Source organism: Platichthys flesus, chromosome 7 (genome assembly GCF_949316205.1).
Source record: "Platichthys flesus chromosome 7, fPlaFle2.1, whole genome shotgun sequence".
Lineage (NCBI taxonomy): Eukaryota > Metazoa > Chordata > Actinopteri > Pleuronectiformes > Pleuronectidae > Platichthys > Platichthys flesus.
The window spans coordinates 7,443,353-7,468,855 of record NC_084951.1 but is presented as its reverse complement, the minus strand read 5'-3'; the positions used below and the strand labels follow the sequence as shown (position 1 = coordinate 7,468,855).

Genomic DNA, 25,503 nt, shown 5'->3' with positions numbered 1-25,503 from the left:
CAGACACACACGCATACCATGACAGACATACATAGGTAGACCGCCGGTTTTACATGTACTTTCTGACTTGTGATAAGTGCTGCTGCTGTGTTTATCTTTGAAATATCGGAGTTTGTTAAAATGATGAAACATTAAATAACACTAACTTTATTTCCCCTTTTTAATAAATGCTTTTGTAATTAAAGTATCTGCAGTCTGTGATTATTTGTGCATATGTATGTGATTGCAGCTGGATTATGATTGCCTGTGCTCGAACTTAGAAGCCTTCACTGTTAATTAAATAATTATTAATATTAAATATTGAGATTATTGATTTGACATTTATCATTATGAGACTGATATTTAAAGATTGAATTGTTGGTCCCTGTAACCAGGGTGGTGCCCCGCGACAATAAGCAATGATTACAGATTTGTATTATTCTTAATTGATAATTTTATTGTTTTCATTAATTATTTTAACTATTATTAATGGATAACCGTATCATTTATAATTAAATGTGTTACTGTTCTTAATTAATAGCTTTATCATTTTTGATTATTTTTAATAAATAATTGTTAATTTAATAATCATATTTCATGATTATTAATAATAAGCCAACGTCAATTCTACTCCTACTATTGCACAACATTTCATAGTAAAAAGATAATAATTGTATTTGCAACATAGTGAAGAACCAGAGGTTCTCATCCTTTTGAGCATCAACAACCCCTACACCGTCACCTTATCGTGGTGGAGAGGTTTGCGTGTCCCTGTGAACCTGAGGGCTGTGTTGTCTGGAGCCTTGTGCTCCTGGTAGGGTCTCTCATGGCAGAGTGGTCTCAGGGGTGAGGGGCCAGACTAAGAATGGTTCAAAAACCCTCAATGAATATCGATACAAGAGGAGATGGGACCAAGCCCGGAGGAAGCCCGGGGCCCCCGTCTGGAGCTAGGCCCAGACGGAGGGCTCGATGGCGAGCGTCTGGTGGCCGGGTTTGCCACGGAGCCCGGTCGGGCATAGCCCGAACAAACTACGTGGCACCCCCCCTCTCTTCATCTCATGGGCCCACCACCTGTGGGAAGACCCGTTGGGGTCGGGTGCGCAGCCACATGGGTGGCAGCGAAGGTCGGGGGTCTCGACGGACCAGACCCGGGCGGCAGAAGCTGGCTCTGGGGACGTGGAACGTCACCTCGCTGTGGGGAAAGGAACCGGAGCTTGTGAGGGAGGTGGAGCGCTATCAGTTAGATCTGGTGGGGCTTACCTCCACGCACAGTCTCAGCTCTGGTACCGTACTCCTGGATAAGGGTTGGACTTTATTCTTCTCCGGAGTTGCCAAGGGCGTGAGGCACCGGGCGGGTGTGGGGATACTCATAAATCCCCGGCTGAGCGCCGCGGTGTTGGAGTTTACCCCGGTAGACGAGAGGGTCGCCTCCCTGCGCCTAAGGGTTGTAGGGGGGAAAACGCTGACTGTTGTTTGTGCGTATGCACCAAACAGCAGTTCAGAGAACTCTGCCTTCTTGGAGACCCTGAATGGAGTCCTGTATGGGGCTCCAGTAGGGGACTCCGTACTTCTGCTGGGTGACTTCAACTTCCACGTGGGCAACGATGGAGACACCTGGAGAGGCGTGGTGGGGAGGAACGGCCTCCCTGATCTGAACCCGAGCGGTCTTTGTTATTGGACTTCTGTGCTAGCCATGGATTATCCATAACAAACACCATGTTCGAACATAAGGGTGCTCATAAGTGTACCTGGTACCAGAGTACCCTAGGCCGAAGATCAATGATCGATTGTGTGATCGTGTCATCTGATCTGAGGCCGCATGTTTTGGACACTCGGGTAAAGAGAGGGGCGGAACTGTCAACCGACCACCATCTGGTTGTGAGTTGGATCAGGGAGTGGGGGAAATTTCCGGATAGACCTGGTAAGCCCAAACGAGTAGTGCGGGTGAACTGGGAACGCCTGGAGGAGGCCCCCGTCCTAGGTATCTTCAACTCACACCTCCGGCGGAGTTTTTCTGGCATTCCTGTGGAGGTTGGGGGCATTGAGCCGGAGTGGGCGGTGTTCAAAGCCTCCATTGCTGAAGCTGTGGCGGCTAGCTGTGGCCTCAGGGTCTTAGGCTCCTCAAGGGGCGGTAACCCTCGGACACCGTGGTGGACACCGGTGGTCAGGGAAGCCGTCCGATTGAAGAAGGAGGCCTTCCGGGATATGATATCCTGGAGGACTCCTGACTCGGTTGCAGGGTACCGACAGGCCCGAAGGGCTGCAGCTGCTGCCGTGTCGGAGGCTAAGCAGCGGGTGTGGGAGAAGTTCGGAGAGGCCATGGAGAAGGACTTTCGGTCGGCACCAAAGTGTTTCTGGAAGACTATCCGGCACCTCAGGAGGGGGAAACGGGGAACCATCCAAGCTGTGTACAGTAAGGATGGGACTCTGTTGACCTCAACTGAGGAGGTTGTCGGACGTTGGAAGGAACACTTTGAGGAACTCCTGAATCCGAATAACACGCCCTCTATGTTGGAGGCAGAGCTCGAGGTTGATGGTGTTTCATCGTCAATTTCCCTGGTGGAGGTCACTGAGGTGGTCAAACATCTCCGCAGTGGCAAGGCCCAAGGATTGATGAGATCCGGCCAGAAATGCTAAAGGCTCTGGGTGTTGAGGGGCTGTCATGGTTGACACGCCTATTCAACATCGCGTGGGAGTCGGGTACAGTGCCAAAGGAGTGGCAAACCGGGGTGGTGGTTCCCCTGTTCAAAAAGGGGGACCAGAGAGTGTGTGCCAATTACCGGGGCATCACACTTCTCAGCCTCCCTGGTAAAGTCTACTCCAAGGTGCTGGAAAGGAGGGTTCGGCCGATCGTCGAACCTCAGATTGAAGAGGAACAATGCGGTTTTCGCCCCGGACGTGGAACTACGGACCAGCTCTTCACTCTCGCAAGGATCCTGGAGGGGGCCTGGGAGTATGCCCATCCGGTCTACATGTGTTTTGTGGATCTGGAGAAGGCGTATGACCGGGTCCCCCGGGAGAAACTGTGGGAGGTGCTGCGGGAGTATGGGGTAAGGGGGTCTATCCTCAGGGCCATCCAATCCCTGTACTCCCAAAGCGAGAGCTGTATTCGCGTCCTCGGCAGCCAGTCAGTTTCGTTCTCAGTGGATGCTGGTCTCCGCCAGGGCTGCGCCTTGTCACCAATCCTGTTTGTGATATACATGGACAGGATATCGAGGCGTAGTCGTGGTGGGGAGGGGTTGCAGTTCGGTGGTCTGAGGATCTCGTCACTGCTTTTTGCAGATGACGTGGTCCTCATTGGATCATCGGCCTGTGACCTTCAGCACTCACTGGATCGGCTGGCGGCCGAGTGTGAAGCGGCTGGGATGAGGATCAGCACCGCTAAATCTGAGGCCATGACTCTTAGCAGGAAACCGATGGATTGCTTACTCCGGGTAGGAAATGAGTCCTTAGCCCAAGTGAAGGAGTTCAAGTACCTTGGGGTCCTGTTCGCGAGTGAGGGTACTATGGAGCGTGAGATTGGCCGGAGAATCGGAGCAGCGGGGGCGGTATTGCGTTCGCTTTACCGCACCGTTGTAATGAAAAGAGAGCTGAGCCGCAAGGCAAAGCTCTCGATCTACCAGTCGATCTTCGTTCCTATCCTCACCTATGGTCATGAGGGCTGGGTGATGACCGAAAGGACGAGATCACGGGTACAAGCGGCCGAGATGAGTTTTCTCAGAAGGGTGGCTGGCGTCTCCCTTAGGGATAGGGTGAGAAGCTCAGCCATCCGTGAGGAACTCGGATTAGAGCCGCTGCTCCTTTACTTAGAAAGGAGTCAGCTGAGGTGGTTCGGGCATCTGGTAAGGATGCCCACTGGGCGCCTTCCTTGGGAGGTGTTTCAGGCACGTCCAGTGGGGAGGAGACCTCAGGGAAGACCCAGGACTAGGTGGAGAGATTATATCTCAACACTGGCCTGGGAACGCCTCGGGATCCCCCCGTCAGAGTTGGTCAATGTGGCCCGGGAAAGGGAAGTCTGGGGCCCCCTGCTTGAGCTGCTCCCCCCGCGACCCGACCCCGGATAAGCGGATGAAAATGAGATGAGATGAGAACCCCTACACACCTGACCACGGACACCCATTCGTTTTTTATACATTTTATTTCAGGCAGTTATTGCTATTGAATTCAATTGGTAATTTATTTAATCACTTCCCCTTTTGCCGGGGACCCCCTGGAACCCCTCTATGACCTTCAGGGGTTCCCAAAAACGACCTTAGGGGCAGCTTTGGCTAAGGAGGTCGGGGGTTCGATCCCTGTCCGACACATTCTGTATGCTGAAGTGCCCTTAGGCAAGGTACTATTACTACATAGCTGAATATTTTTATTTGCAGTACTCACCAAACTCCACGAAACTTAGTGTCAGTGGCACCATAGCTTCACTTATCCTGTGGAAAACCATATTCATCCATTTTTATAGGGTGTTTAATTCACACCATTAACTTGATTCATAATTAGCAGGCAACTAGACACAGTATTCTTATTCACAGACAATCCACTGACCCCCATTAACACCTTAGAAGCTAATTTACGTCAATAAATTGCAAAGCAAAACAGAAATGTTACCGTCTGGAAAGTGAACTTTCCTGTTGAAAAGAAAACCACTTGGTTTGTCCCAGAAAATACTGGGCAGTGTGCTCTAAACCAGTGGTTCCTAACCTTTTTTCAGTGACGTACCCCCTTCGAAGAAAAAATTCTGCCGAGTACCCCCTAACCAGCGCAAAGCATTTTAAAACTCCATCAATTTCCATAACATTGCTCATTTTTAGTGGTCTCTCTTGAACTATTTTGAAATAAAAAGATATAAAAAATAACAATTATTATCTCAATACAAATAAAGATTTCTGCACATCAAAATAATTATCAACTTAAAGTGACCTCTTTTGGGATCATAATAAAGATATGTTCTCAAACTGAACTCATGAACTTAATTATAGCTAAACACTTCTTCCCAAAAAATAAATCATTAACTTAGTTTTAAATACAAAATTAGCTCAAAACATATTTTTTCAATATTTATCATCTTAAAATATCTTCTTTAAGGATCGAAAAGAATACTGACAGGTAGCTTGTTTTCCTCTGCTTCTGGGAGGCTTTTCGCATCGTGTCTTGAGATGACCTGAATTCAGAAAGTTTCCTCTTAAAAAACTCAGGTGGCTTACCAACATGACTTTCATGTTTTGTCTGGAGATACCGCTGAAAATGTGGTGGCTTAATGCCACTGTTGGCTAATCTCTCCCCACAGAAAAAGCAAAAAGTGTAAATAACCCAATCTATGTTATTGTTAATATTGTTGAAGTGTCTTTCTGTTATTTTATTGTGAAATATTTGCTCGCTTTAAGGTCATACAATTTCATTTCCGCTTTTGTATTACATGCTTTATTTTGAAAGGGTACCGGTAGAGACGCGGACTTGTTATGAATCATTAACTTCACAACGGAAAACTTTTACGTTTTAGCGAGCCTCCGAAGAGGCACAAGCTCTCACGGTGTTGTTTAGGGAAGGCTCTCTGCTCTGGTTTCGCCTTCTTTGGCGCTTGTCCCACCGTGTTTCAGCAGCATTGCTGCTGCACTTCAACTCGACTCCATTGTTGAAGTTTTCAAGGCAGGTGATGACAGGTGGTGTGTGCTTGGTTGGGTCAAACCATCGGTATGGGGGAGACTCTATTTTTTTAGGATAATTAAATTGAAAAGCCTACTGAATATAAAATTTAGTTCATGAACTTACACTTATATTTTATTGAATGTTTGTTAAATAACAAATTTTCAAGAATTTTTGAATGGATGCTAATTTTAAATATATAAAAACAAAATCTCAAGTACCCTCTGGAGTACCTTCAAGTACCCCCAGGGGTACGCGTACCCCCATTTGAGAATCACTGCTCTAAACCCTTATTCTGCACTGAGGGTCAGAACTAAAGAATCAACTATTAAACAATGTTTTAACTTGCAACATGAGAAGAGAAAACCAACTTATGGTTGTGTGTTTACTTTAAAACTAGTGCAGTTTCTGCTCTGGGCCTGCCTGTTTGGAATGTTCTGTTCTACTGTCCTGTCCTGTCTTAATGCTCCAATTCTGCCTCTGATTTATTTCTTGTCATTAGTGAGTCGTATCCTAGAGTCACTTTTTTGTCTGTGTCCTGGATGTTATGAACACAGATATTTATAAACTATGGTCTATGTTGCAGAGTGAAGTAGAGAAATTGTTGTTTTTATCCTACCTGGTTTATCCTCAATGAAGATTTTATAATCAATCATTTTGATCAAATGAAAGAAGACATGTTCAGCTCGTTCTGCAGACTGTCAAGACAGCGTGCCCCACCTCCACTGTCTTCTACAGAGCGCTGGTCTCAGGTTATTTCAAATGTTTTAATACTCAACATATTGCAAGTCCAAATCATAGCAAAGCCGTCACTGCCCTTCTTATGATTACCGAGAATAAATCCTGCCAAGTGTGAGCGGTTTGAGACACATCTTTTGCAAACACAGACAGACAGACAGAAAAGACAGACACAGACAGACAGACAGACAGACAGACAGACAGATGTGGAATTAGTTTGTAGAGTGATACTCGAGATTTAAAATGTACCTGATCACCACCAGATACTGGAGGTGTCTACCATGTTACAGTGTCTCTGCTGAGATTGATCCTGTGTCTTTTATAAATCCTGCATTGTCCCAGTGTTGGGTTTCACTCTCCATTAGCTCTGCTCTGGATTGCCTCCAGAAGATCTTTTCTAAATGTGTTATCCCCCAGCCAATAATAGGTTCCCCTGATGCTGTCCTGTTATGTGAGGTGTCGCTGCACATAGAAAAAACAACTAATACAATAAACACCCTTGAGGAACGAAGGTGCACGGTGTGCCTTGAACAGTAAGGAGGAGGTTCAAAAGTGTTTCTTGTGAAGAGCTACTGACTGATCAGGCCTGCAAACACATTGTCTGTGTAATGTATTGTTGCACACTGACAGGTTGATGACAATGTCACATTCCTCTATACTCTAGTCTACACTGTGCTGCTGTTGATGCAGTTCAGGTTGTTACTACTGATGAAGGCTCCACCTTCAGAGATCTGCAGCTGTAATTACTCATTCAGTTTTGCTGTGAACCCACTCACACTGAAACTGCTGCAGTGTTAACTGTGTGCAGAGGTTTATCCAGAGGAAGGTTGTTTCTGAAAAACAAGATTTTTATGTGTCAGGAGTGTGTATTATATTATTGGTTGGAGGATGTGGTTTGGGTCAGAGAAGAACCCATTACATTATAATGCAGATCTGGATCAGGGGTTGGGAAATCATTTTTTCACGTTCTTTAGTATTGTGAGCGGTGTGGGCATGGGGGTGGCTGGGAGCTGAGGGCTGATTGATCCCCATATTTAAAAGGCAGCAGCAGAGCTGTCAGAGTGAGACACATGGGAAAGACATGAGAGACACACACAGAGGACGCAGACAGAGACAGGGCTGAGCCCTGCAAAGAAACCTGAAAAGGTTTGGGCGTCTCTTGAGTTGGATATATGTTTCCTCACCTGTGTTAAAAGAATAACAGTATGCTGAAAAGCAACTGGTTTGTCTGTGGTTGTTGTGGTGAGACCCCGGTGGCATCGACATGTGCCACAAGGTGCTGTTCAACGTTTTCACTGATAATCAGATAAATATTTATGGATCTTGATGATATAGATTTTTGTGACTATGTGCAATAAGGTGCAGATCCAAATAAAGATCTGAAATGAAATGTGATTTCATAGTAGGCCTTGATAAAGTTGTGTGTTCTGGTTACCATTCTACTTACTCATTCTAAAGTATAGAAATTTCCACTAATGAAGGCACCCCCCAGGGTCTGCAGCTGTGATTCAGTTCTTCAAATTGAATTCACCCAGAGCTGTTATAGTTGTGACCAGATGTCTGGGAGTGATTCAAATTAACATTATTTCTGAAAAATACAATTACATATTTACATATCATTTGACCAGGAGCAATCAAAAACAATTATGTTGCTTTCATGTAACATATGTGGAATAAATATGTCTTAATATGTTTGCTGACATCAGGTGTTGTAAAGACTGTGGTTCTACAGTCAGGGGTTATGAGTCAAACTCACTATGTCGCTGGAAGTACTTCCCATCTAATATAGGATCATTATCAAGAAACTGCATTGACTTGTTTTCTATTTGCACCCTGTCATGTCTTCCAGCTTCCTGCTGGTCTTCTCCTGTCTCATCCTCTCCGTCTTTGCAACAATCAAAGAGTTCAAAAACAGCTCAGAGAGTGCCTTGTACATACTGGTGGGTGTCTTTTAAAAATGATTCTACAACACTCTTGCTACATATATTGTCCACAACAAGGTTAATGCCACCGTCTTCCTCCGGTCAACAGGAAATTGTGACCATTGTGGTGTTTGGTGTGGAGTACATTGTGAGGATATGGGCTGCTGGCTGCTGCTGTCGATACAGAGGATGGAGTGGGAGGCTGAAATTTGCCAGAAAGCCTTTCTGTGTCATAGGTGAGAAAATACCGCCACTTATTGTACACAGTAAATGTAGTTTTGATATGATCAGTGGTAAACTACTCTCTGGCTTCCACTGCTTCAGGGAATCTGACTGTGCGCATCTTCTCTCTTTCCAGACATCATGGTGCTGATCGCCTCAGTGTCGGTTCTGGCAGCTGGATCGCAGGGCAATGTTTTTGCCACCTCAGCCATCAGGAGCTTGAGGTTTCTGCAGATCCTGCGCATGCTACGTATGGATCGACGAGGAGGCACCTGGAAGCTGCTCGGATCTGTCGTCTACGCCCACAGCAAGGTGATCCTGACATTGTTTCCTTTATGTCTGCAGAGGTTCTCTAGGAGTAGACTGCTCCGTCAACCAAAGCTGATGTCCTGTGTATTCAGATTTACTGTGACATTAAAGAGTTTGAACCAGTCACTGGCTTATCTGGTTGGAAACAGATCTGATCAACACAATTCTATAAACCCTGGATTACATTCAAAGGAAATGTTTTGGATTATTTGCCAACATTCTTTTTTATTGATTATTGACAAATCATAAGGTATCTGTGCATCTTAAAACTGAGGGTATCGGTGTGATTGGAAAACGAAACATATGTTGAGGTTTAATATATATATAAGATACGATAAGATACATTTATTGATCCCAAACACATACACAATCACACAACATGCAGAGTAGGGAAATTTGTCTTCTGCTTTTGTCCCATCTGGTGAACATCACAGGACACAGAGCAGATGTTGGGGGAGTAAGGTGCCTTGCTCAGGGGCACTTAGACAGTGGGGGTAGGGAGAGTGCTCTTTGGACTTTGGAACAGATCCGGGTGTTGTCCTGGCAGGTATGTTGTATTGTCACTGCAAGGAATCGAACCAGCGACCTTCCAGTCCGATGTCCGTAACTTTCTGCCCATAGTCCAATTATTCTGCCACTAGTCCACCATATATATATATATATTACATAATGTGCTGCACAAAGCCTGAGCCACCATGGCAGTTGTAACTGCAAAACTATGTGGATCGTGTAAATATGTAAAAATATGAAAAAAACATTATGGAGAAAAGTATGATTATTAAAAAAGAAAATCGACAAAGTGCATTAAACCAAAGCAAAACTTCTCTTACTTCCCTTCTACATTTTTTTTTTTAAATCAGAATTCCTGCATGAGGAGACCAAAGTTGTAATGTCCGCAGGCTCTCCCTCCGGTCGACCGAGACAAACAACCCAGCACCTTGATCACTGACCTTCTTTAACCGGTTCTCCTGGAATTATACCATCACTCAAATGTTACTAGATACATTCACATACATGAAGAGCTGATTTTTCAGTCAACATTGTGATCAGGTACAAATATAGTGTATATTTTACACACACTCTGTGATAATCTGTATAGCTGAAACTGAATTTGTTTATGTTAAGACTTAAAGTAAAAATGAAAAGTTTACTTCAGACATGGTTTCTAAGATAAATATTCAGCCATTTATCTTCCACTGTGAGGAAACACTTTTTCTCTCAGCCTTATTCTCTCAGCTCTAAAATAGACTTGTTACCTTTCACTAATAAGGTGTGGACAGGTTGTGTGTGTGTACGTGTGAAGCTGCGGGAAAACAAAAATACATTTATGAAATACTTGGTTTGCTACAGAAGGCGTCTGACTTACATATCCAATATTATTGCACAATTGCATCTTTGACCAATTCACAGAGGTGACATCACCACCCTTTGAGAAGCTGCAGAGGTCACTTTATTACTTACACTGTCTTATGCTGGTTGTATTGGTTTTGTGTGCAGGAGCTCATCACAGCGTGGTACATCGGCTTCCTGTGTCTGATCCTGGCCTCGTTCCTTGTCTACTCAGTGGAGAAGGAGTTAAATAATGAGTTTGAGACGTACGCTGATGCTCTCTGGTGGGGACTGGTAAGATTCAAACGAAAAAATATCATTCTGTGATTTTAATCATTTCACCTGCTGAAAATCATGTAAGGACTTTTATTTTGTCTTGTCACCAGATCACTCTCACCACCATAGGTTATGGTGATAAGGTTCCCAAGACCTGGTACGGACGCCTGCTGGCCGCCACGTTCAGCATGATCGGGGTGGCCTTCTTCGCACTTCCTGCTGTAAGTATGAGGGCTCATCAGCAGCTCTATAAACCCAGTCTAAACATTAATAGAGGAGTATGCTAGAGAAGTAGAAGAGCCTCAGTGGTGTGGATTTGTGTTTTGTCCGTCATGGGGTTCATAAGTGCAGCATACCAGCTCTATCCCTCCATCGGAAAGACTGTGTCCAGTTGGTACTTGATATAAGCAAATGCACGGCTATTAAAACCAACCAATGCAATTCAGTCTTTATTGCTGATATCTAATCAATATTTTTATGTTAACAATGGTTTAAAATGGACATCCTGGAAGATGTAATGCTCAGAGCACATACCACATGAGTGCTCTGAGCAGCAGGTCCCTGGTTCCATGGCAAAGCATTACTATTTAATGTATCTCAGTCCCTGACTCTCCCCAGTTCCTTTCACTGTAAGACCCTCGAAATAAATAAATAATATAATAATATAAAATTGATAAAATATATCGTGAAGACCAAATATCGATATTGTGTTGCTTATAGTGATAGCCAAATTACTCAATCATCCCTATGTTTTAAGTCCGGAAAACATTGAGCTGGAGAACTAATTTACAATACAGCCGAGTACAGAAAATAAACAAAACATCCGGAGAAAACACAAACAAGAAACTGTCAAATTTGCCAAATAGATAAATTAATCACGGAACATCAAATTGAATTTCAAACAAATGAATCAACAACAAAAAATTGAATGTAAATTTTGATTCAAGATTGTTCTGTATGTTATTCTATAATGTAGGTGCATGATGAGAAAAACTGAATTTTCCGAGCTCAGTGAAAATAGTCTGGACCTGCAGTGTCATCCAGTCATTTAAGTGTGTGAGGAGAGCCCTCATTATAAGACAGTAGTGAGGTGATGTAAGAGGGTGGCAAACAAATAAGGGCCCTACAGATAAAACCCAGTGTGTTTCTCACCATTGAACCTATAACTTAAGACAATGAGTATTGTTGTTATCACCAGTGATGAATCTTAAAGTGAAAAACTCTTTGCTCTATGAAGCATTTTAGCAACTTTCAGATTATTGTTTTGGTTGTTCATCTCAGTTTCAGCTCAGGTCCACAGCTCTGATCCCTCTGACACAGAAAACACAGTGAGCTGAGAGGCAGCGTTCCGAGGTGCAGCCCTTTTCTTTAAAGGTCGTCCAGGAGTTGGAGCTTCCAGAAACAATCAAACAAAGGGAACATTGAAACAATTCACAGCACATTTGGTCACAAAATAGATGTGCAGACTTTCTTCAACGTTATCAAAGCAGGACAAGCAGCGTTGGAACTGATAACAATCAGGACTTGGTTACATCTAATTGCCTTATTGAGCAGCATCCAGGATCCTGGATGTGGATCACCACTGCATCCACTATATCTCCCATGACAATAATATACAATATACACTGGAAAATGATTTGCACAGCCTGATACAGTTTAGTTTATCTAATAGATATTTTGTCTTTATGATACTACTCTAGTTACTTAGTAAATAGAGCACTCTAAATGAATCATGCATCTGTCTACCGTGGTGCTTGGACTGTTGCCACCTTACATTCAGAAAGCTCTCAGCTTATGATGCGGTAGCTCCAGTCAGTGATATGTTTGTCAGTTGCTGTTAAATGCTCAGCATTTTACAGCACATCTAAGGATGTCAGCAGTAGGCTGTGAATAATCAGCTCAGGCCCGTTCAGTCTAACTGGACCATGTTTTGCGCAATCAGCACTCAGATAACAGGAAACACTCATTATGTTCACTGCGTAGACTTGTAATGGTTTTGGTGGAACTCAGCATGCTCTAACTTGTCTGTCACCTGGAGGCTCTGCAGACATGTGAACATCTGTGATACTTGTTTCACTTGGCTGTTGGAGGAGACAACTTTCTGTTGTTGCAATTCCAACCTCTGGCCAGCAGGGGTCAATCAAGGTCACTGATAACTTCTCCTCCTTTCAGGGCATCCTGGGCTCTGGCTTTGCCCTCAAAGTCCAGGAGCAGCACAGGCAAAAACATTTTCAGAAGAGACGCAGCCCTGCAGCGGGCCTCATCCAGGTTCACACGTCTACCAAACACTGCACCATAACATCAGCATGGAGAGATTTATCAAACAGATTATCTCCTTACATATCTCTCTCTCCTTCCAGGCTGCTTGGAGGTTTTATGCTACCAACCTGTCCCGCACAGATCTGTTTTGCACATGGGACTTTTATGAGGAGACTGTAGCTATTCCAATGTACAGGTAAGAGAAAGAAACTGGCCGAATAATGTTGTTTGTGCAAAATGCTGTGCATTATTCAGCTAACAAATACAACTGTTTTGCCATAAGTTTCTGAATACTGGGAAAGCCAGTGGATGACTGCAACTATAGAAAGTCCTTGTTGAATCAGATAAAAGACCCTGTGATGTGGATAAACACACTCTGGTGCTGTGGCTTTTTATCTTTTTGCTTTAAAAAGGTTAATATTCCAGTGGGGGAAGCTGGAGTTTTAGCAGTGACACCAAAAATATCTCTGAAATGCTGTTCTAACGACAAACACTGCCAGTGGCTACTTTGTAAATTAGCCACTTATTTTTTGCCAGCCAGCTGAATGAATCAGCAGATATCGTCAAGCTTGACTTTCACAGTGCAGATTTCTGCCTTTTAAGTGTCTGGAAGAAGAAGACGATAGCTGCTTGTTTGCTCTGTTTGGAGATGACTTTCTTTCCAGTCGTAATTTGAGTTGAAAAGGTGATGAGCGGAGAGAACAGAGAACTGCCAAACTAAATGGAATTAGCTTTAAGTGCCCGACAGCAACGTGTAACCTTTGAACACTGAACAGTTCTGTTGACAGAAGGACAAAATGCTTTTTTGTCTTTTCGCAGACTCATTCCACCCCTGAATCAACTGGACCTGCTGAGGAACCTGAAGGGCAAGTCATTCAGGTATAAACATGATGGGCAGTGATGCAGCCAATGATGATGATAAAGCTATCAGGATGTTAGTGATGACAATACAGGTGATGATAAGAATTAGTTAACAGTGAACCAATAATCTTGAAATAAAGAATACAAATTTGAGAAAAAAAATAATTTACCATCCATGTAAAAGCTGCATAGATCAATATTATTTATTAACAAGGCTGACATAACTGTAAAACAGAAGAGGTCAGAAATGATAGGAAACCCAGAGAGAGCTATCACTCAACAGCAGGCAGCCAATCAAAACATGTACTGTAATGGAAAATGAAATGGAAAATTTAACAAGGCCGAAGATTCAATTTAATATCTCAAGAAATGGTGGTGACCAAGACCACTGAAAGAAAATCTAATTGGGCCAAATTTGTCATCTTGCCAGAAATCTGACTCCAATTCACGTCATAGCTAATTGCTGCTCGAGAGCTTTGTAAATAGCTACAATGGATTACTTTATTTCAAAAGAGTCCCTGGTCACAGCCGACATCTGATTGGCCCTGAAGTGCCCCCAGTCTAGTCAGTAGTTTTTCAACTCACTTCGTATCCACTAACAATACGAACAAGACGACATGAAAATGTATCGACAATTTTTTATTTTAAGGCTTTTTTGAAGATATATATTCAAAATATATTCAATGATGTGTGGCATTGCTCAAAGAACTCACAGTAAATAAGGAATGATCAAATGTGCACCTTACTGAATCAAGAATTGTGCATGGATGCTGTTATATATATATATATACATATGTGTATATGTGTATATATATATATATATATATATATATATGTATATACACATATACATGTATGTGTATGTGTATATATATATACACTATATCTTGTAAGTTGTGGCCCCTTTATGCCCTGTGATTTAGAAAAATTCAAGATCCGTCACTGGAGCTACATGTTTCTGCGTAGACTATATAGAGACAAATACAGAGTTAAAAGAGAGCAACTGTTTGACTAACATTTAAAAATGAATGATTGTATTGCTAATAGTGTTATCTGTATACTGTTCAGTGTATTATGTTCAGCTCTTGTTTGCACTGCCTCCAAGTGGCCAAAACATGGGTAGATGCAGGTTTAAACCAAGAACCTTTCGCCATACACATCAATGTAATTGTGTCTTGAGTTACTTATTAGTCCTCCCGGTTTTCTCTCCTGCTTGAAAGTGATTAAACTTTATTGTATATTTCATATTCCCAATGTCACAGTTTTCCTCAAAGGGCTAAACAATCTGTTCAAGGTGCCACATCTTCTGCCCTTGACTCGGACTAGAGTGAGGAAAAACTACTACTACCACAGAAAACCTTCCTAAAGGCAAAACGAAGATTCCTCAGGAAAACGAAATGTTCAACCCTAAAAACAGAGTAGTGTTGATGATAACATAGTATCATACACAAATGAGTTGCATTGTGTAACCGTGTGCTTCTCTTCTCCTCACAGGAAAGATTCTCAGGCAGAAACCTCCCCAAGGTTGGTTATCTGATTGGTTTATATCTTCCTTCACCTCTGTTTGGCTTCTCTTCAATTCCGCTCTTAGCTGCTGCTAAGAACCGCACTCTTCTTGGGGGAGTGTACTCATGTTGGAGAAATGTGTGTTATACCATACCTGTGTGTGTGTGTGTGTGTGTGTGTGTGTGTGTGTGTCTGTGTGTGTGTGTGTGGATTTGCGTGCATTTGTTTGTGTGTGTTGCGGGACACACTGTCAGTTCTGATGCGTGTCACACATGGTCGTGGCTGTGTATTAAGTGCCTCCTTCAAGAACAGTCATGCTGCATTTGCTCACATGATGCTCCAAGATCAGCTCACTTTGGCCTCGCTCCCGACCGGCAGCTTTATGAAATATTCACCACTAAGCTGTTCTCTGGAACTCTATAGCTTTCAGCATCACCGCAGGAAAACTGGTTTCGAACACTGAAAGAGCTCACTTGACTTTTTTATCACTCTGTTTTGACAAAAGAAACAAGTGTAAATATTGTCAATGTAGTAACACTTCATCGTGACTTAGCCCTTTGTAAGCCGTTTGCATGTTTTGTGTCTTAGTATGAAAAGTTCTAAATTCAGTCCAAGCACAAAAGACACATTCAGCTCTACATGTTATGGTTGACAAAGAGTTTGCTAAAGTACAATAAAGTGTTACTGGCATCACAGTATGGCACACACTGCTGTTTTTGTGACTGTATCCACTGCTATTTTATCTTTTCTTGTGTCTCCTCTACTGCCCACCACTCCAGTAATGAAAATGCACACAAAGACAGACTTTGCGGGTGCTGTCCGAGAACCATTAGGTATAGTTGCTGCACAGATAATAACAGCTGCACTGCAAGTCTGTGTGTCTCCTTCCATCCCTACCTCTGTTCCCCTTCTTCTTTAAACAGAAGTACAGTAAAGGTAGAGGAATCGCACAAGACGATTTGACTAGTTTACAGTTCCTACGGTAGTGCAGCTCAGCCCTTAATGTCTACATGAAAAGCTCTAAGCTTATTATATATATATACATCTTTGTTTACCTCCCTGTCACAGTTGATTTATGATTTATATTTAGTGTACAGTTGATTTGCTTGCTGCCTTCGTTTGCCTGATCAGCCCATACAAACTTTCTGTTCAGTGGGCAACTTGCATAACGCTGAGTACCTAACAATATGGCTCCTTTTGATTGACCGTATGTCAGACGGGGCGTGAACAGTATGATGGTGAATTATTTTGCACGACTTGTGTTCACGTTTTTTTGCGCAGAGTGAGACCACAGCTCTTTCGTGCCGGGTCCCTCTGCTTCCCATGCATGCTTGCTTTTAGCTTCCTGCCGCTTGCCTGACCCACTGAATGCTCCACTATGTTCGTATGTGGACATGGCGCCTTCTGCTGTAGGACATTGCCCATTTTGCGTTTCTGCTGAGGTAAGAATTATCCACACAACAGTGCTGAATCATAAACATTTTTTAAATACACCTTAAGCCACAAAGTAGTAGGATAAAGACATTTAGTCTCTTTTAGTTATTTATATTGTTGAAACTATAAAGAAAGAAATATGGAACATTTCTCCTCCTGTGTTGTGTAGTCGGAAGGCCAGCTTGAAGGACAAGGTGTTTCCCAGTCCGTCCAAGGGATCCATGGCCAAAGGAAAGGGCCAGTCTGAAGGGGCAGAGGAGGGGGCTGAGGGAAGTCCCAGCAAGGTCTCCAAGACCTGGAGCTTCACTGAGAAGAACCGAGGGCCCATTTACAGCCTCAGGAGCCGGGGCAGCGCTTCACGCCAAAACTCAGAGGGTGAGGGAATCCTACACTCGTCTGACGTCTGACCAGTAACATCTGACCAGATAAGGGGGGCAGAGAAGGGTGGTGTCAAATGTAAACTTTCCAAGGACAGCTCTTGAATAACAAATAGTCTATCACTTATTTAGCAACATAGATTACTATAATTTAAAACATAGTCTGTTTTTAAAGATGGACTTAAATGACAGCTCTCCAAAAGTGAAGCCATATCACTTTGATCACAGCCTGGTGGCTGGATGAAATATAGGTCATAAACCCTGCCTCCTCCTCCATGTTAGTCAATGGGAAAGAACACATTAAATATATGTTTAGGTCATGACATAGTTGATTTTAGGTAGTTCTTATCACATTGTTGTATGTTGAGTTTATTTTTATCATAAATGTGGCCATGTTTAGTTATATGATGGTGTAGAAACAGATTGAAATTATGATTGACAGCTAAGATTGGTCCAGATCATGTTTCAGTTGGACCTGGATACCATGGCTCCACACCAAAATAACTACTGCATAGACCCTGGAAGACATAAAAAGCACAAGATGGTGGCACCCATAACCATAATATTTTGGCTTGATTTATGTACAACAGGAGGAAGAGGAGATACTTCATCCATCTTTAAATACAGTCTATGATATCATGAAACAAATAAACTCAGCTGTGAAACCTAAAATTGTACTGAAGTGGAATTTAAGATATCTGTATGGTAAATATGAAGCTATAGGTTAGCTTAGTTTAGCATACTTTAGCATAGAGATTGGAAGCAGTTTCTATGCAAATAAAAGCCAGATGGAACCAGTGGTTGGTTATGTTATCTTAACATAAAATGGAGATTATATACATGAAGTAACAACAGGCATGTCCATGTTCAAAGTAGAACACATTTTATACACCAACAAGCACCTGCAAATACAAGATGAATGTAATATCCAGCTTCATATTTAGCATTCAGAGTTGAGAGTGGTATCTAATTCTCAGGAAGAACAGAAATATGTATTTTCTTTTAGGAAAATCCACGTTTTGAATAACTTCAAGATGGTGAATACATAAAAAGATATATATTTCTATTGATGCTTAGGTTGATGCTTATAAAAAAAAATCTTAATTTACACGACTAATGTAAATTGTTGACCGTGGATCTTTCCACATTTATGAACTTGTGGAATAATGTACACTAGAGCTCTGTGTGAGCTCAAAACTCATCATGTGTGTATTTTTAGAAGGAGGGTGTTGATGGCATTTAATGAATTGCAAACAAGCCTCTTTAAGATGCAGTAACTGTGCATCGTTTGTCATGCAGGTAAAGCTGCTCTGTAGTTTTCCTGCATGTGCTTGAACATATGATGAGTATGGGGACATTTTGCAGCCGACATTTCAACATAATGCTGGGGAGAGAGATGGCTGTTGGTTTGGACGTCAGCGTCCATCTATCATTTATTGCCAGACAGCCCAACTGCATCCATACGTCACCCGGGTCACTGTGTCACTATCTACAAATATATGTATCTCCTTCACTGTTTATTTGCCTTTTTGTTCAACATTTTTATACCTTTAGTCATTAGTTTTCTTCTTCCGCTTCATGGCATATTAAAGTGCTGATTGAAATCAGCACTTCAAATCTTTGGACTGAAGCGTTCTCCAGGTTAGACAAGTCACCTCGGCATGTCTTCAGTTAAGACTGTTTACTCTGTAATATAATAGATGTGTAGTTTATCAAGCATAAAACACAATCACACATTCAGTGGATAGTGTAAATGCAAGAGAAGAGAGACAAGCCTTTTCAAACATGAACTAGAAACCATTCCGTGGACACCAACAGTTCCCATGTTTGGAATGGATTTGTCAGCCATTGTCATCCTGCTAGAATCCATAACAAATCTTTCCCCATGTCTCTCCTCTCTCTCTTTCTGCAGCAATTGAAGGTTTAATAAGTAAGACATTGGGTCGATATTTTGTTGGTCGGCTACTATGCGAAAATAATCAAACGACAAGTCAGCTTCACCAGTCTGAGATACCTGCATGCTAAAATCTGATGATATTTGTTCACTTGACATGAACCCGTTTTATTTGGATTTTGTCATATATGGGTTTTCCTCCATCATCACTTCAGGATCTGAACCTGACGTGTCGCTGAGAGCAAGCATGTGATGATTTAAGAGTTCCTCACAATTTTAAGAGTGATTATACATATTTCCTAACAGTGGTGGTACTTTAGAAGCTAAACCGGGTTCAAGTCAAGTGATGCCACGATGATCTCAAATTTTCCAAGTGACAAAAATGGCCAATATCCTTGCTTTATTTTGCATGAAGATACCTCACTTTCCCTACCAGATTCTCATCCAATATCTGATCAACAGTGATTAAGCCTTGACACCTTTGCCTGAATGTACTATGCTCCAAAATCCATATTAGCCGATTAGCCTTCTGGCTAAGCTAAAAATGCTAGCGATTATGCTAATCTACGCTGTCATTGGTGGTGGGAAGAGAGTACTTGTCATTAAAGGTTTTAAACTAGCTTTATTCCATCAGCACTATCCTTCAATTCTGCATCCTGTCTTTTTTCTGTTGTTCCACAAAGCTCGCTCACTGGCTTGAAACCAACCACTATTGAATTTGACACCTTGAAAGCGACCGCTCTGCTTTGCTTGTCTACGCTGGCCGCGTGGAAGTCAGTGAAATCCTTTTTAAGCGTGTCCTTGTCCTTGCTCTGTAGAGGCGAGCCTCCCAGGAGAGGAAATGGCTGACGACAAGAGCTGCGACTGTGACTTTGCCTCCCAGGAATTACCTCCAGGGTTGAAGGTTACAATACGGGCAATCTGGTAAGTGTTTACTCTATTGTGCAATTTTTGTAGCTTCTCTTAACTTTGTGGTCACTGTTGCAGGGTTTGGGTGATCTTGAGTGTACTTTCTTAGTTGGGCCACATTTCCAATCTGTGATGTCCAATAATGTTTGTTCTTATGACTACATCACTAAGATACTTCAGATGGGGAAACATGAGCATCATATCATAGAAATAAACTTCTGGGTTATTTCTTAATAGGTTGTTTAGATAATAACGGTTCTTGTGATCTATTACATTTAAATGTGGTTTCATACGGAGATGGTTGGGCCTTGGTGGAAGTTTGTAGTCTGCTGAGTGACATTCTAGTTTTTCTTTGTAAAAAGTATGGCAAAAATATGATAACAAATTATGACCACACAATGATGAGCATTTAGTTTATATAATAAACTATACGTTTAAGCGTAAAAATGTCATTAATGTCTTTGAAAACTCTCTGGTTTAACATAAACATACAACATTTACTCATGAGCTTGTCCCTGGAGTCAACTACATGTCATGGGTTAAATTTAAGTGCTAAATGAGTGCTCATCCCTCCACTAAGGCTACCATCATCTTGCAAATTAATAGAAAGTGAAATTCCTGGATCCTTGCTTTGATAAAATCTCCAGGTCACAGTTCCATCCTGCTAACAGACACAAAAAACCATGGGCGGGATGATTTGTAAAGATGGAAAAAAACAATCATAAAGAATAAAGAATAAGATAAGATAGTTATAATAAGTTATCAATTGACAAGGAATTACAAGGAAGTGTCAAATTATTGTACTGATCCTGTTTGAGGTGTCATAAACTGGTGTAAATCCCCCAAAAAACAATGTGTGTGTCTCTCCTCAGCATCATGAAGTTCCTGGTGTCAAAGAGGAGGTTTAAAGAGAGCCTGCGGCCTTATGATGTCATGGATGTGATCGAGCAGTACTCTGCAGGTCACCTGGACATGCTTTGTCGCATTAAGAACCTACAATCCAGGCAAGTGCAATTTTACTCTAGTGTGTTTTAGCATATTAAAAGTTAGTTTTTAAAAGGTATTCCTAGAATAACTAGTATTGTTGCACTTTACGAACGATGTGTGATGTTTGTGGTGTCACTGGATACACACATGTTGTGACACTGTCACTGTTTCATTTGCTCAGCCACATGTGTTGTATTCTGATTCACTCTGATGGCCTCTCTGATTCCTTTGAGGTATACAGCATTGATGTATGATTCCGATTGTTTTCTATATCAGTTATCCCTCCCCACAAATCAGTTTCTCCCATCTTGATCCCTTAAAGGTGGAATATGTAGGATAAATATATTCCAAAAGTCAAATACATACATACACCTTCCATCCACAGTCAGATTCACTGTATGTCTTGGGTATGTGGAATATATCGGGACTCGTTCTCCACAGCTGATGTGATTCCCACGTTGCTTCATTTTGCATTGCACTCATATCGTCTCTGTGTGCCTTGCCAGGATAGATATGATTGTTGGCCCCCCTGCCCCTTCAACACCACGCCATAAGAAGTCCACTGAAGGTCCTAGGTTAGGTCAATAGACTGCACCTTTAGAATGACCATTTGACCAGCATTATGCTACTTGTACCAGGGACACAATATCGAAGCAGCTACATGCTACCTTATTATATTCTGATTGATGGCACCCCTTTTGAGTTCAAGCCGAGTGACCTGTCTCATTGAGCCGAAGTAAAATGAGATGCATGAAATTCCTGTTTTATGTGCACCATATTAATGATGTTGTGTTTTTTTTATTAGCTGTTAGGTAACATTATGTCAGCTGTTAACTAAGAAAAGGTAACAAATTTGAGACTTTCTCAGTGAGTGTTAATGAGCCCTGTCATATGGCCTGACTCAACAGGGGTTTGACAGTGCTAGATGCTTGATCTCATACTGTAGAGACATATAGCGAGAGCTCCCCCTGGTAGGATGCAATGGAAATGAAGCATGTAGCATGCTAAGTGATGCATTTTGACCTGAGACAAAATTATCCCTCTATTCACCTTTTTGTTTCAGTTAAAAATGGCCTCACCTCATAATGCATGCATCCACATCCTCCACCTGAAATTCCTAACTTACTCAGTGTTCATTCATACAAAACACATGGTATTGTATCTTGATGAATATCATCCACATAAATTCTTTCTTTGCTTATTTTCCATTTAAAAAGTAATTCTCATAATGGCGTCATGCATTTCTTCACTAAAAATGTTAAACCTTTGTGGCAGACTGATAATCGCTGATGTTACCTCTCTTAAATGCTAGAGTTGACATGATAGTTGGCAAAGGTCCTAAAGCTGACGGAGACGCTGCAGAGGACCAGAGCATGAATGGACGTCTGGTCAAAGTGGAGAAACAGGTAGGAATGTTTCACCCAGGTCTGTAAAAATGTGTACGATCTGTTTGCAACATGTATCAAAGATTCTAAATCAAACAGACACTGTAATTAACTGTTGTGGTCTCTTCATTTTTTTGCAGTGCTGTTTATTTTCATTCTGGTGAAGGAACTACATTCTTTCGTGTGTTTTATTTTTTTCCTGCAGATGACGGGTATGGACAGGAAACTTGATTTCCTGGTCAACGTGTACGTGCAGCGCATGGGCATCCCTCGTTCTGAAACAGACGCCTTTTTCAACTCCAAAGAGCTGTATCCAGCTCCGCCTTACCACAGCCCAGAGGAGATCAAGCTGGAGAAGGAGGGAAGAGAGGAGGTGAAGGAAGAAAAGGAGGTTAAAACCTGCTCCCCTGCAGATGTCCCATGCTCTGATGGGTCCTCTGAAAAGAAAGATCCTCTACTGCATCAGTCTGTGGCCAGGTCAGTGGGTACTCCCTCTGGCAGCCTCAGCCGCCCCTCTACCTCTTGGCAGCACCAAATGCAGCACCCCCTCAGCCAGCCTGCCTGGAACAGCAGCGTGGCCAACACGCCTTCACCGACCGGTGAAGGCGGCGAGCGCTCGCCCAACCCGTTCCGCCTTCGACCTCCTCCTGCTCTGGTCCACGACCGCTCGTCATCTGGCCCGGGTGGCAACAGCAGAGAGAGCTGCTCCAAGAACAGGAGGCGCCACAGGAGGCAGAGGTGTCAGCAGGATGCCATCGCCGTGGAGAGCGACACGTCTCTCTCCATCCCGTCCGTTGACCACGAGGAGCTGGAGCGCTCCTTCAGCGGCTTCAGCATCTCCCAGGCCAAGGAGGACTTCTTTGGGCCTCCTTTCTTCACAGGCTCAGGAGGGGGAGCGGGAGCAGGGACTGAAGCCGTACCTGGAAATTCACTCTGTGCCAGAGTGAGACCCTTCATAGCAGAGGGGGAATCAGACACAGACTCAGACCTGTATGCCCCCTCACCACTGTCCTTCACTGGAGAGGTCTCATTTGTGGAGAGGGGGTGGCCAGGACTGAAGTAGATTCATGGCGAACGAGATCAGTGCTTCAGTGGCCAACAGGAAACCTGTCCCCAGACCATACAGCCAAATGACTGATGTCTGATGCACCTACAGACTATCAAAGGTTTATTGAATGGATGTGATTAGCTCTTTATTACATAAGATGGGAAAATATGTTCTTATAAACATATGGGGTGGTCCTTTATCACATTTTTTTTTGTGATGTTACACTTGACAAGAATTGTTAAATTACACTTTCATTGCCTTCTACTGAGTTTTGATCTGTCTTTGATGACAGATACGTGTCAGTGTGATTTGTGGTGAGGATTTCATTTTGCACTGAACTTGACATTGATTTGAAATGAGTAAGTCCCTTTGCTTTTTTTAGTGGCGAGTGCACTTCTTCTGTTAAACCACTTTAAATAACTTTGAAACCACAGTGGCAGTTAGTAAAGCAAAGATTGTTAGTCTTATCATGTGGTTAGTGTAGTGTCTTGAAAGCTTCTATACCTTTGAATGAATTGAGGTGTTATGATGATGCCAAAATCATAGCTATGATAATCAATTAGATTCCTGCAGAGTAAAAAAAAAAAAAAAGCATCATTAATTCCGCCTGGTGTTTAATAAAATAGTAAAGAGAATCTCCCCTCAAAGTATTGCAGATACTTCCCCCATCAGTAAACCAGAGGACGTCCTGCATGGCATGTTAAACAGTTGATTTAAGGACAGTGGTTAAAGGCGGGCTTCCAAACCAAATGGTGGCAAAAAGTCAGCACAACAACCCACTGAGTGTTGCCCTTCTGTACAGAGCAGTGGATACACATTACAATGTGCATGCATGACTGGTTTCAAGCTACAGTGTGTTGAGTTTTAAGGAGCTTTGCTGGAATTCCACTCCGGTGAGAGACAGCCTGAGCTCGCTACTTTTCATGGCTCTTCTTTTCTGGGCAAATACGTGAATTCATGGATTATGTATGCAGGGGCAGATGCTTATTATAGCACAGTCTATATGTGTGGACATTAACTTGTGTGTTTTATGTTGTTATTACACAACAATTAGTGCTGATGTTGGACTGAGTAAACCATAAGGGAGATTTATGCTGTGATGCATATGTCAATCATTTAGATTCCTTGTAGATACATTTGTTCTGCACTAAATGAGAAAATGCAATAAAAATCGAGCGAGGCAATCGAGAACCATCCTTTACCAACATCTACATGGCCTTATTTTTCATGACAAAATCCTTTGTTTTATAAGTAAATCAGTTATATCATTATTAACATTTCATGTACCATTCCAGGTGTTATAGGTTTAACTATGTACTCATAACAGATGCTGGAGGTTGAAGTACATTTGACTACAGATGATGCTAACGCGAGTCATAGAAAATCTACTTTAGCATTTTTAAATTAACTCTACAATATGGATGTGATAGCAGAAGGGGGATTTCAGTTAGTGGATTCTTTTCACACACAATCTCTGAAAAGAATAAACAAACCTGCAGACATTTGTTCCCCCTCCTTTCACTCATACATGAAACAGTGGTTTTAACTCAGCACCCTCATGTAACTGCACTTTCTTTCTCTTCAATAATAAAACTTTGTACATCATTGAAAAGCATGTCGTTGATCTTCTGTTGTTTCAAACCCTCCGTGTCAGTGAAGCTTCGAAGTTTATCAGGAATGTGGTGTAATGATGGCCACGTTTCACTAGATGGCAGCCAAGAGCTTCTTTGAGTGGGTGCTTGATAAAACCATGGATTGTGGGAGAGTGATCAGATTTATAGACACCTCAGGGTTCACAGGTTTCCTTCAATAAGAACGTTATAACTTTTGACCAGAACAATATAATATGTTTGTATGTTACTAAGATAGATTTGAAAAACAATTGTATGTGTTTATAATTGATATCTGACTGCATTTTAAGACACAAAATAAACACATAAAACGCAAAATTCAAAGGTTTTACCAAATTTTCTTTACCACTGTAACTTGGAATGGTTTTTCCAGGAGGTGAATAATCCTCCAGCAGAGCATTTGTCACTGTGACCCTGTAATGGATTACTGTCTCTTTGGATAAACCCTCAAAGAATCATAGTCAATAATCATAGTTCACATACTCACCTATAATCTGATTCATAGAAATCTGAAACCACAAGTAATGATTGATACAACTTGATAATATTTATTTGAATGAATGGAACCTAAAGGCTTGTGAACTTATACAACTTTTAGGAGATCAATATAACTGATAAACAAAGCTTTAGTAATCAATTATATTACCACAAATAAAACCTTCAATGACAACTTGCAAACCCTTTTTAAGGTGTGATTCATCACAACCAGTTAAAGCTCTCAACAATATTTGGGAACCTGGCTGAGAGGATTTATTTCCCTTCATCCAAAAAAGCTTTATTGAGTGACCACCAGTGATAAT

The 25,503-nt window shown here is 42.2% G+C and overlaps 1 protein-coding gene across 1 annotated transcript in view; it reads left to right on the top strand.

Moving 5' to 3' along the window:
* The window catches only part of LOC133956103 (potassium voltage-gated channel subfamily KQT member 2-like), a 39,544-nt gene extending 14,558 nt beyond the window's left edge, over positions 1 to 24,986 (top strand). The window contains exons 2-17 of the mRNA XM_062390939.1: positions 8,204 to 8,294; positions 8,386 to 8,512; positions 8,635 to 8,810; positions 10,305 to 10,430; positions 10,523 to 10,633; positions 12,585 to 12,680; positions 12,773 to 12,867; positions 13,491 to 13,550; positions 15,027 to 15,056; positions 15,818 to 15,871; positions 16,642 to 16,847; positions 19,562 to 19,667; positions 20,525 to 20,656; positions 21,146 to 21,214; positions 21,952 to 22,045; positions 22,230 to 24,986. Of these exons, the coding sequence (XP_062246923.1) occupies positions 8,204 to 8,294; positions 8,386 to 8,512; positions 8,635 to 8,810; positions 10,305 to 10,430; positions 10,523 to 10,633; positions 12,585 to 12,680; positions 12,773 to 12,867; positions 13,491 to 13,550; positions 15,027 to 15,056; positions 15,818 to 15,871; positions 16,642 to 16,847; positions 19,562 to 19,667; positions 20,525 to 20,656; positions 21,146 to 21,214; positions 21,952 to 22,045; positions 22,230 to 23,087 (2,431 nt within the window). The 3' untranslated portion in view covers positions 23,088 to 24,986. The remainder of the gene's footprint in view (positions 1 to 8,203; positions 8,295 to 8,385; positions 8,513 to 8,634; positions 8,811 to 10,304; positions 10,431 to 10,522; positions 10,634 to 12,584; positions 12,681 to 12,772; positions 12,868 to 13,490; positions 13,551 to 15,026; positions 15,057 to 15,817; positions 15,872 to 16,641; positions 16,848 to 19,561; positions 19,668 to 20,524; positions 20,657 to 21,145; positions 21,215 to 21,951; positions 22,046 to 22,229) is intronic.
* Positions 24,987 to 25,503: the final 517 nt, after the last annotated feature.